At 44.7% G+C, this 13316-nt stretch overlaps 1 protein-coding gene across 1 annotated transcript in view; it reads left to right on the forward strand.

The window, feature by feature from the left end:
• Nucleotides 1-13316, forward strand: part of STAC (SH3 and cysteine rich domain) — a 474096-nt gene that overhangs the window by 369329 nt on the left and 91451 nt on the right. The window contains exon 7 of the mRNA XM_073678295.1: nt 284-354. Within this exon, the coding sequence (XP_073534396.1) occupies nt 284-354 (71 nt within the window). The remainder of the gene's footprint in view (nt 1-283; nt 355-13316) is intronic.

Genomic DNA, 13316 nt, shown 5'->3' on the forward strand with positions numbered 1-13316 from the left:
ATATCAGGCCCAGATATTTTTTTATGATGGCCCGGTATATAAGTAGACACTCTTATGCCATTTTAAACCAATAAATACACAATGATAAAACAGGCTGTCTGTATATTTGATTGTGGCCTCTGCGATTGGTTAATGGCTACTTATAGTCTACATGAGGGTATATTATGACAGCATAGACAGAATTTTGCAGAGAAAGGAAAAATAATGATTCTGTATTTATAGGTATCAACACATTGTTACTGTTCATCTACTTATTAATCAATAACAATTATTTTTTTTTCAGTTTTTAGCTACTTAGAAAATGGTACAGAAATTGTAAATGAAGAACAGCAGCAAAGAGGAATCAACTCAATGGTACTGGTTATTTAGTAACGTTTATTAATTGTATGCATGGCAGTTTCAGAATACTGCTATAGTGAAAACTCATGGAAATTAATGTATTAACAATTATGCAGAATACATTCCTATAGGCCAAATCTGAGAGAATTCAGTCTTAGTTTTGGAGCAAAACCTTCTGCTTGCTATCAGTAACAACGGGAAGGTTTATTAAAACCATTCAAATGAAAGCATGGTGCATAAAAAAATCAATCAAATTGAGGTCATTGAAATCTGTTAGCGTACAGTATTTATATTTTTTGTTATAGGATATCATAAGAAAATTAAATCTTTTATTAAACCAAAGAAGAATTTTTTTGTGGATAAAGAACAAATTCATTTCATAATCTATATCTCTGATATGTTTAATTTTTTCCACATCTAGACCAGCTATGAGCTACACTTAAATAATAAAGTTGATAATGACTTTTGTGTTTTCATTGGCTGTAAGCCATAATCATCAACATAACAGAAATAAACACTTGAAATAGATCACTCTGTTTGTAATGACTCTATATAATATATGAGTTTCACTTTTTGTGTTGAAGAACTGAAATAAATTAACTTTTTGATGATATTCTAATTTATAGAGATGCACTTGTATATTCCCACTTAGTTGTGCGTCAGCGAACAGCAGTAGACAGCCAATTTTAAAAAGCACTCTTCCTCTTGATATTCTTTTCAGGATGGAAGAGATCTGTTCCCTGTACTGCAATATACTGTATGTCTCATTTGATTTTGAGCACTAAAGTATACTGAATAGATTTCACTCCAAATGGCAGTAAAGTCCGACCTTAACACTACCGTGAGGCCTAGCACCTAATGTAAAAACTGGCTGAGAATTTGTGTAAAATTTCTCATTTTACACAACTTTATCAGAAGTTTAAAGAAGACCTGTCACCAGGTCAAAAGTGGCCATTTTCTTTGCTGTTATGGTATTCACACTGATCTCATGAACAGGCCATTTATTTTTTTTCTTGTCTTTGTTTTATTTCTAGAGATATAGGCTTTTTTATTAAGTGCTACTTATTATTATGCTCTTTACCAAGGCAGCAAGGCTCACAGGATTCTCTGGGGCATGTTTGCTCTGCCTAATTACCCTGTGAGCCCTGGGATCCTAGCTGCTGGTTTCTGTAAGGAAATACATTTCACTGCCTGTTTAAAAAACTTGTTTTACCTCACAGAAAGAATCAGCCATGATCCCCTGCTGTAATGTCTGTATACTCTTCTGCTTCCTCCCCTGCCCAGGAGATGTGGTATCATCAGACCATGTTCCTGCACGGTCAGATACAGCCATTACACAACCATTACACAGGAGCACATTTATAAGATTATTTCAGAACAGGAACATGTTTTTTTTAACACATTCAATTGTGGAACTTATTTTTATTATAAGATCTATTAATGAAAATGTACTTTGTTCATGGGTAAACCTTGTTAAGTAACCAATAAATCTGATTTCAAGAATGCAACTTAGTAACAGATCAAACATAGACTAGTACCATCCCACTGTGCCACAATACATGCCAGTCACTTGCTTACTGAGAACCTGTCACCAGGTTTCTCTTATATATACAGCATTTTACAATTCTATATACTGTATAAGTTCCCAATGTGTTCTGCATAACACAAAAAATAACTTTTATTATACTCACCTACGCCGCATTTCGGTTTGATAGGCGTCACTGGTCTTGATCTGGCGCCTCTTCTCTTCTTGCAATCCTTCTTGCTTCATGTGGATGATGCATCCTATGTCATCCATACAGTGTCCTCCATTGTGCTCCTGTGCAGGTGTACTTCTCTTTACCTTGCCAAAGGCAGAGCAAAGTATTGCAGTGTGCATGCGCCGGCGCTCTTTGCCCTTTCCCAGTGTATGTGAATTACAGTACTTAGCTCTGCCCTCAGCAGGGCAGAGAGAAGTGAACTTGCACACTAGCGCGATGGGGGACACTGGTGGTAGGAAACGTCATCCATCCATGAGGCAAGAAGGAGGACAGCAATCGCAAGAAGAGAGAAGGCTCCAGATCAAGACCAGTGATGCCCATTGGACACGACCACCTCATAGGTGAGTGTAATGAAAGCTATTTTTGTGTTATGCAGAGAGCATTGGGGACTTACATACAGCATTTTAGTTTGAGGCGTACAGGTGCTGGTCCTACTTTATATGGGAAAAACCTGCTGACAGGTTCCCTTTAAGACTAAATGCAAGTAAGTAGAAAAATATGTAATAGCATATATCTTATGTTAAACTCTAATGGAAGTGTTCCTTGTGTACTATACTATATTTTTACTTATATAAATGTTACACGCACGCCGCCTAAGTTCAGATAGGGGCGAGACCGGTTACATGAATTTGTTGGAATCCTGGGGGAACCATTACTCAGGGTGACCATAGGCTGCAGCTTCTCTCACGCACACGATAGATTCAAGTGCTGACCAGACACATCTGACATGGGTCTTCATAAAAGGTAGAACAGTAACATTTAATGAGTCACGGCCAGTGCAATGCAAATGTCTCTTTGAGCAACAGGCTCCAGTAATAACAGTATAGTCTCCTTTGCAGCACAGCAGTACACAGTCTATTATCCGGTAGCACAGTACAGCACAGTTTTAATTCATACACAACCACAGGCTTTTCCTTCCAAGGACTCAATAATACACAGCATTATTTATCCTGCATGGAGATGCACGGGGGAAAGAGTGTGATGAGGGAGATAATCTCTATGACTGGCTTCCTTCCAGTCCTTATCTTCCTGGCCATTAATACTCCCCACTGTTAGCTCAGGGAGTCTAACTGACCTTTACTTAGCTTCCCTCCTGACCTGAATTCTGTTCCCTTGCCTTCTGTGAGATGCAGATCATAAGTCACCTTTCTCTTCGGCTCCGGTCAGACAGTAAACAACTTCCCCACAATCCCCCTGGGGCTCTGCTAAAACACTCCCCTGTCTCTTGTGACTGTGTTAACTCTTATAGTTTTTGGATGCTTTTGAAGCAACATCACTACTTCTGCATGTCACATAAAGATATTTGGTTTGCATTTTTCTTTTCTTTTTTTTCATATTAATGAACCACCTCTGCTTACAAAGGCACAAAAAGTGTGCCACTGCTTCTCAGGGTAACTTTAAAAGTGAGCACTAAATGCATAGTGATATAAGTCCCAAAAGTCTTTCACTGCTCTATGCATTATCAATGTACTTGGTACAGTATCCATGTTCACAGCTCTGAAGCTCTATTCATACTTGTGCTATATCAGAAACAATGAGGTAGTGACAGATTCATCGTATGAAGATTTGCTATTGCAATACATATTAGACTTGAAGAAGATGACATGTCCGACCATGCAAGCCATCACAAAATTAACCTGCAGCTCCTATAGTCTAGAATTATTACAGCATTGTACAATGAGTTTGATGACTGCACTAATATGAGAGAAAAAAAATAATTCTATTTGACGTTAAAGTTGAAATACATGTCACATCACAGTGCCATTTGACAGACCAACCTAAAGACGATTAAATCAGGCATCATATCAGAAATTTAGACAAGGACAACATGGAAAGTAGTCACTCTTAATGAAAACACGGAGAGAACTGATGTGTTTGGACATAACATTCCCCTGTACAGATAAAAATAAGACACTTTGTTTGGACTCACCCAAAAACCTGGAATCCTGAGCTAATTAGTATCATTAGTGCATTTGTCATATTGTATATTTGACTCCCTAAAAGATTTTCATATGACTAAAGATTTAGCAATAATTTTCAGCATTATGATGATATTTAATAATGTATTTTTTTGCAAATTAAGTATAAATATGGTATATTCTATGTCATTTGCATCTACATTTAGTCAATAATATTACAGAGAAAGTATCTATAATATAACGGGAGATGCGTGTCTCTGTCTGAATCCTTTATAGACTGCGCAAGCGCGACACACCTGCACAGTCTGGCTCCAGACAGAAGCAAGCATGGAGCCGTTACAGGTAAGAGGAGTGTATGGCACTGAAGATCGCGGTATGCATAGACACTGAACGCATACCGCGATCTTCGGCGCCATACTTACATGCTTACCTGACCGGGAAGAGCATTGCCGCGGTGCCTCTCTTCTCGCCGGAGACCGGGGGCGGAGTGAAGGCATCAGAATCGGCGCATGGGCATAGCGCTATCCGGCGCTATTTTACTGAAGACACATTTGCAGTGTGTCTCCAGCAAAATGGCACTGGACAGCGCGGTATGGGCAAGCACGTACTCCGGCGCCACACTCCTCCCCCGGCCTCCGGCAGAACAGGACACCGCAGCGCTGGAGTACTGGGAAGAAAGGTGAGTATAAGTGTTTATTTTTTTTGTATGTGTGCAGCGTGAAAGGGATGAGGGGTACCATGCATACCAGGATTCGGGGATTAGGGGGCCACATATACCAGGATTGGGGGATGAGGGGGCCACACATACCAGGATTTGGGGATGAGGGGCCACACATACCAGGATTGGGGGTGAGGGGACCATGCATACCAGGATTGGGGGATGAGGGGACCATGCATACCAGGATTGGGGGATAAGAGGTAACATGCATACCAGGATTGGGGGATGAGGGGACCATGCATACCAGGATTGGGGGATGACAGGGCCACACATACCAGGATTGGGGGATAAGCGGTACCATGTATACCAGGATCGGGGGTGAGGGCTACCATGCATACCAGGATTGGGGGATGAGAGGACCATGCATACCAGCATTGGGGATGAGGGGACCATGCATACCAGGATTGGGGGATGAAGGGGCCACACATACCAGGATTGGGGGATGAGGGGTACCATACATAAAAGGATTGGGGGATGAGGGGTACCATACATACCAGTATTGGGGTTGAGGGGACCATGCATACAAGGATTGGGAGGTGAGGGGTGCCATGCATGCCAGAATTGGAATGAGGGGTGCCAGGCATGCCAGGATTGGCATGAGGGGTGCCATGCATGCCAGGATTGGGGGTGAGGGGTGCCATGCATACCAGGATTGGAGGTGAGGGGTGCCATGCATACCAGGATAGGGATGAGACGTGCCATGCATACCAGGATAGGGATGAGGGATGCCATGCATACCAGGATTAGTGGTGAGAAGTGCCAGGCATACCAGGATTGGGGGTGAGGGGTGCCATGCATACCAGGATTGGGGGTGAGGGTTGCCATGCATACCAGGATTGGGGGTGAGGGGTGCCATGCATACCAGGATAGGGATGAGGCGTGCCATGCATACCTGGATAGGGATGAGGGCAGCACATAACAGGATAGGGGAACAGGATGGGGGCAGCACAAACACCAGGATGGGGGCAGCACAAACACCAGGATGGGGCAGCACAAATGCCCAGATGGGGGCAGCACAAATACCAGCATGGGAGACCATATGCCAATAAAAATGCTCGCCACCTGGGCGTACAGCAGGCTCAATAGCTAGTTATATACACTGCTCAAAAAAATAAAGGGAACACTTAAACAACAGAATATAACTCCAAGTAAATCAAACTTCTGTAAAATCAAACTGTCCACTTAGGAAGCAACACTGATTGACAATCAATTTCACATGCTGTTGTGCAAATGGAATAGACAATACATGGAAATTATTGGCAATTATCAAGACACCCTCAATAAAGGAGTGGTTCTGTAGGCGGGGACCACAGACCACATCTCAGTACCAATGCTTTCTGGCTGATGTTTTAGTCACTTTTGAATGTTGGTTGTGCTTTCACACTCATGGTTGCATGAAATGGACTCTATAACCCACAGAAGTTGCTCAGGTAGTGCAGCTCATCCAGGATGGCACATCAATGCGAGCTGTGGCAAGAAGGTTTGCTGTGTCTGTCAGCGTAGTGTCCAGAGGCCGGAGGCGCTACCAGGAGACAGGCCAGTACACCAAGGGACATGAAGGGGGCAGTAGGAGGGCAACAACCCAGCAGGAGGACCGCTACCTCTGCCTTTGTGCAAGGAGGAACAGGAGGAGCACTGCCAGAGCCCTGCAAAATGAACTCCAGCAGACCACAATGTACATTTGTCTGCACAAATGGTTAGAAACCGACTCCATGAGGGTGGTATGAGGGCCCGACGTCTAGAGTCTGGAGACGCCATGGAGAGCGATCTGCTGCCTGCAACATCCTTCAGCATGACCGGTTTGGCAGTGGGCCAGTAATGGTGTGGGGTGGCATTTTTTTGGAGGGCGCACAGCCCTCCATGTGCTCGCCAGAGGTAGCCTGATTGCCATTAGGTACCAAGATGAGATCCGCAGACCCCTTGTGAGACCATATGCTGGTGCGGTTGGCCCTGGGTTCCTCCTAATGCAGGACAATGCAAGACTTCATGTGGCTGGAGTGTGTCAACAGTTCCTGCAAGATGAAGGCATTAAAGCTATGGACTGGCCCGCCCATTCCCCAGACCAGAATCTGATGGAGCACATCTGGGACATCATGTCTCGCTCCATCCACCAATGTCGCGCTGCACCACAGACTGTCCAGGAGTTGGCGGATGCTTTAGTCCAGATCTTAGAGGAGATCCTACAGGAGACCATCCGCAACCTCATCAGGAGCATGCCCAGGCGTTGTAGGGAGGTCATACAGGCACGTGGAGGCCACACACAATATTGAGCCTCATTTTGACTTGGTCTCCATTGGTTAATAAATTTGATTTCCATTGATGATTTTTGTGTGATTTTGTTGTCAGCACATTCAACTTTGTACAAAACAAAGTATTCAATGAGAATATTTCATTCATTCAGAGCTAGGATGTGTTATTTGAGTGTTCCCTTTATTTTTTTGAGCAGTGTATAACACATAACTGCTTTTTCTTTATACATAAGCTTTAACGTCAAAATTTTCAACCAAACAATCGTATAATTGTTATCCTAGAAGAAGAATGATACATTAGTGTCATTTACTGTGAATCCCTCCCATTATAGGTACACATAATGCTGACATAATGGGGTCACCATATATGATAAAAGTAGTCCAAAGGATGTTAGAATGTCCACATATCAAAGCCATTATTAAGGCTCTTATAATCGCATACAGAGTAATTTTTGGAGAAAAGGGAATGTATCATGCCATCTTCATGAAACTGGCAGGGAAATGTGACAAAATTTGTCACAAGTGGTATTTTGCCTTTTTTCTTAGACCCAAGGCTTTGTTTAAAATTAGGTGGAGCTTAGCAAAAGAGGTTTGACTTTTTACCGCAGAACAAAATTACTATAATGTATGCCACATTTAACATGAAATCAATTCTAACTCGTGGCTGATATAGCTTTTATTTTCTAACATATGTAGAGCCCAAAAGCTATGCAGACTGTAAATTCAAGACATAAAATGTTAGTGTTGATAATTTGGCAACATATCAAAAGAATCAAGGCTTCCCCTCTAATGGCCCAAATGTGCTTACACAACAGAAGCCATAGAAGCCCCATAACAAAATCAGTTCTACGTAACAGAGCCACCTACATTAATCCCACCAAAAGGACACTACCTATGTCCTCATAATGTCAGTCACATAGCTCCCATAATTACACACAAAAAATAAAGTAGATCACATGTAAATTATTGCATAGCAAAACCATTGTGCCCATATAATAGTCCAGACCAATGCACCTCAAAATTGACAGCTTGACGGCCTTAATTGGTTACTAACCACTTCAATCCAAAGCCTGTTTTCACCTTCCCCATCAGGCAAACTTTTCCAATTCTGACCAGTGTCATTTAATGAGATAATAACTCCGGAATGCTTTAACATATTCCAGTTATTCTGAGATTGTTTTTTTCATGACATGTTTTACGTCATATTAGTCATAAAATTAGGTCGATATGATTTGCATTTATTTATGAAAATATCAAAAATTTGACAAAAATTTTGAAAATTTCATAATTTAAAATTTTTGAAATTTTATGCCCTTAAACCAGATAGTTACACCATAAAAAATAGCTAAAAAATAACATTTATTACATGTCTACTTTACATCTGCATCATTTTTGAAACATCATTTTTTGTTACGATGTTAGCAAGGTTAAAGATTATCTGCAATTTCTCATTTTTCCAACAACATTTACAAAACCAATTTTTTTAGGGACCACATCACATATTAAGTAACACCAAAGTGACACCACTTTTAAAACTGCACCCCTCAAAGTTCTCAAAACTACTTTGAAGAAGTTTATTAACCCTTTAGGGGCTTCACAGGTATTAAATCAACGTGGAAAGAAATTACAGTGCTGGCCAAAAGTATTGGCACCCCTGCAATTCTGTCAGATAGTACTCAGTTTTTTCCTGAAATTGATTGCAATCACAAATTCTTTGGTCTTATTATCTTCATTTAATTTGCTTGCAAAGAAAAAACACAAAAGAGAATGAAGCAAAAATCAAATCATTGATCATTTCACACAAAACTCCAAAAAAGGGCCGGACAAAAGTATTGGCACCCTCAGCCTAATACTTGGTTGCACAACCTTTAGCCAAAATAACTGCGAACAACCGCTTCCGGTAACCATCAATGAGTTCCTTACAATGCTCTGCTGGAATTGTAGACCATTCTTCTTTGGCAAACTGCTCCAGGTCCCTGATATTTGAAGGGTGCCTTCTCCAAACTGCCATTTTGAGATCTCTCCACAGGTGTTCTATGGGATTCAGGTCTGGACTCATTGCTGGCCACCTTAGAAGTCTCCAGTGCTTTCTCTCAAACCATTTTATAGTGCTTTTGGAAGTGTGTTTTGGGTCATTGTCCTGCTGGAAGACCCATGACCTCTGAGGGAGACCCAGCTTTCTCACACTGGGCCCTACATTATGGTGCAAAATTTGTTGGTAGTCTTCAGACTTCATAATGCCATGCACACGGTCAAGCAGTCCAGTGCCAGAGGCAGAAATGCAACCCCAAAACATCAGGGAACCTCCGCCATGTTTGACTGTAGGGACCGTGTTCTTTTCTTTGAATGCCTCGTTTTTTTTCCTGTACACTCTATGTTGATGCTTTTTCCTAAAAAGCTCTACTTTTGTCTCATCTGACCAGAGAACATTCTTCCAAAACGTTTTGTAATTTTTTGGTGCTGATATTGTTCTCAATACAGAGGTTCACATGATAAAATCTAAATTTGTTGTCTTACTACTGATGATATTGTTCTCCATACAGGGGCAAACATGATAACATTTAAATTTGTTGTCTTACTACCGTGCTACATCCAGCAGGCCACATCTCAGGCTTTAAATTCTTTGGTGCTGATATTTTTATCCATACTGTGGCAAGCATGATAAAATCTAAATTTGTTGTTTTACTACTGTGCTACATAAAGCAGGCCACATTTCACCTTTTATTTCTTTGGTGCTGATATTGTTCTCCATACAGGGGTCCACATGATAAAATTTAAACCTGTTACTACCGTGCTATAGAAACTAGGAAACATCTGAGCTTGTAATTGTTTTGCGCTAAGATTCTGCTGTATCCAGGGCTCCACGGTAAACAATCTAATTTTTCTGTTCCTACCGTTCTACATAAGCAATGCCACATCTGAGTTTGTAATTGTTTTGCGATGAGATTTTGCTGTATCCAGCCTCATACACAGTACAAAATCAATTTTTTGGGGTTACTACCGTGCTACAGAGACTAGGCCACATTTCAGCTTTTTATTTTGTGCCAGTATTGTGCTACAGCCAGGAGTCCACATTTCAGAATCTTAATTGGTTGTGCTCATAGTGTGGTCCTGAAACCAGGTCACATTTCAGCATTGGACATGGCTTGGAGCAGCATTTTTAGCTTAAACTTTGATTAGTAACTGGTGGATGTAACGGGTCTGGGAGGTGGAACCTCTGAGCAACTATACAAGGGGGCGGTCCTTGTAAGGAAGCGGGTGGCTCCCAGGGAAGACGGGCAGGTAGTCACGGCAAGTGACAGGGACAGTCTCTGGGTAGAAGGGCAGGTAGTCACGGCAAGTGACAGGGACAGTCTCTGGGTAGAAGGGCAGGTAGTCACGGCAAGTGACAGGGACAGTCTCTGGGTAGAAGGACGGGTAATCACGGCAAGTGACTGGGACAGCAGGCAGGTGACTGGTGAGTGCTCCCAGGTGAGCGGGCGAGAGTCTCTGGACAGGCAGGTGGTCACGGCAAGTGACGGCAGAGCCTCCAGGTAGGCTAGCAGGCAGGTAGCAGGTGAGCGCTTCTAGGTGAGCAGGCAAGAGTCTCTGGACAGGCAGGTGGTCACGGCAAGTGACGGCGGAGCCTCCAGGTAGGCTAGCAGGCAGGTAGCAGATGAGCGCTCCCAGGTGAGCAGACAAGAGTCTCTGGACAGGCAGGTGGTCACGGCAAGTGACGGCGGAGCCTCCAGGTAGGCTAGCAGGCAGGTAGCAGATGAGCGCTCCCAGGTGAGCGGGCAGGCTGGTCCATAGACAGACTGACAGGTGTCGGAAGGCAGACCATCGGACCGCAGGCTTGCAAGCAGGTAAACGGATATCTGGCAGGTATCAAGCAGGAATCTAGCAGGTAACAGGCAGGAATCTGGCAGGTGGCTGGCAGGTAACAGGCAGGAATCTGGCAGGTGACTGGCAGGTAACTGGTAACGGGACCTGAGGGCTGAAGCAGAGTGAAGGCTTTGCAACAACATTGCTCGGGCACCTCCATTTTGGAAGAGGTGCCTTATATATGGTGAAGTCCTCCGGCCATTGGCCGGGGACTCCTTAGGACGGCGCGCGCGGCCCCTTTAAGAGAGGGGGAGCGCGCGCGCGCCCTAAGCACCATGGCCGGGAAGCAGCGCGCGCTGCCAACAGAGCGGGAGGAAGACGCCGGGCAAAGAGCGGAGAGGTGAGGGGAACAGCGTCCCTGCCTAGCAGGAGGCAGGGACGCCGACGCTACAGTACCCCCCCCTTTAGGCCCCCCTTTTTTAGGCCAGAGAGAAATTTATCAAGGATGAGAGGGGCATGGATGTTCTCCCGGGGCTCCCACGTTCTCTCCTCAGGACCAAACCCCTTCCAATCTACCAGAAAAAAGGTTTTTCCTCTTACCCTTTTGGTGGCCAGATTGTTCTCTACCTCAAACTCGTTCTCAGCGGAAACCGGAGCAGGAGGCATACCTGTTGACTTGGAAAAAGAGTTAAGTACCACGGGTTTGAGGAGAGATACATGGAAGGAGTTAGGGATCCGTAAGTTGGCCGGGAGTTTTAATTTATAGGCCACCGGGTTGATCTGTTTGATAACTTCCAGTGGGCCGATGAACCGAGACCCTAACTTGTAGGAGGGAATATTGAGCCGGACATACTTGGACGAGAGCCAGACTTTATCTCCAGGACGGAATTGTGGAGGATCCAGGCGTTTCTTGTCAGTGTGTTTCTTCATCCGTTCGGACGACTGAAGGAGTTCGGATCGGGTCCTCTCCCAAATGGAGGAGAATTCGCGAACGAGAGATTCCGCAGCCGGATTGTCCACCGAGGTGGAGACGGGAAATGGGATCCGAGGATGCTGACCGAAGACTACAAAAAATGGGATTTGGAGGAAGATTCGCTCTCGTGATTATTGTAAGAGAACTCGGCCCATGGTAGGAGATCCACCCAGTCCGAATGGTGGGCATTAACGAAGTGCCGGAGGTAACTGGTCAGGTTCTGATTGATCCGCTCCACTTGACCATTGGACTGTGGATGGTAAGCGGAGGAGAAGTCCAGAGTGACGTCAAGCAACTTAAATGTGGCTCTCCAGAAGCGTGAGGTGAACTGAACCCCACGATCTGACACGATGTGGAGGGGCAGGCCATGGAGACGGAAGATGTGGCGGATAAAGTCTTTAGCCAGTTCGGGTGCAGACGGGAGACCCGGCAGGGGAATGAAGTGCGCCATCTTGGAGAAGCGATCAGCGACCACCCAAATGACCGTACAACCGGCAGAGACAGGAAGATCCGTTATAAAGTCCATAGCAATATGCTGCCACGGGGCAGCAGGTACTGGAAGAGGAAGAAGGCGACTGGCTGGCAGGTGTCTCGGAACTTTGTTGCGGGCGCAGGACTCACAGACAGAAACAAAGTCTATTACATCCTTGTGCAGGGTAGGCCACCAGTAATGCCGGGTAATGAGCTGGAGGGTCTTTTTCTGACTGGCGTGGCCAGCTAGCTTAGACGAGTGACCCCAGTGTAGGACCCTCTTTCGATCAGGTACAGTTACGAACGTCTTACCGGGAGGGAGACGATTTAGATTCACGGGAGCCACTTGCATTACTCTGGCGGGATCAATGATGTGCTTAGGTTCCTCCTCTAGATCAGATACCAGGAAGGATCGGGACAAGGCGTCAGCTTTGATGTTTTTGTCTGCCGGGCGAAAATGAAGAACAAAATCAAAGCGGGCAAAAAACAAGGACCACCGGGCTTGGCGCGGGTTAAGTCTCTGGGCGCTCTGAAGGTAAGCCAAGTTCTTGTGGTCCGTGTAAATTATTACCGGGTGAAGAGCCCCCTCGAGCAGCTAACGCCACTCCTCCAGTGCCAGCTTAATGGCTAACAATTCTCGGTCTCCAATAGAATAGTTGCGCTCAGAAGAGGAGAAGAGTTTGGAGAAAAAAACGCAGGTTACCATTCTTCCAGAAGATGACTTTTGGGTAAGTACTGCCCCGGCTCCGGAGGAGGAAGCGTCAACTTCTAGGAAGAATTGTTTGTTGCCGTCCGGACGATGCAGCACCGGGGCGGAGGAGAAGGCCTGTTTTAAGGAAAGAAAGGCCTCCTCAGCTTCGGGCGGCCATCTTCTGGGATTAGTACCCTTACGGGTGAGCGCAGAGATAGGGGCAGTCCGGGAAGAGAAGTGCGGTATGAAGAGGCGGTAATAGTTGGCGAAGCCCAGGAACCGCTGAATAGCCTTCAACCCCTCTGGTCGGGGCCACTTCTGGATAGCAGACAGTTTCTCAGGATCCATTTGTAGGCCGGTCTGAGAGATTATGTAGCCCAGAAATGGAAGAG

Source organism: Phyllobates terribilis, unplaced genomic scaffold (genome assembly GCF_046119375.1).
Source record: "Phyllobates terribilis strain yellow unplaced genomic scaffold, ASM4611937v1 Scaffold_4__5_contigs__length_816908805, whole genome shotgun sequence".
Classification (NCBI taxonomy): Eukaryota; Metazoa; Chordata; class Amphibia; order Anura; family Dendrobatidae; genus Phyllobates; species Phyllobates terribilis.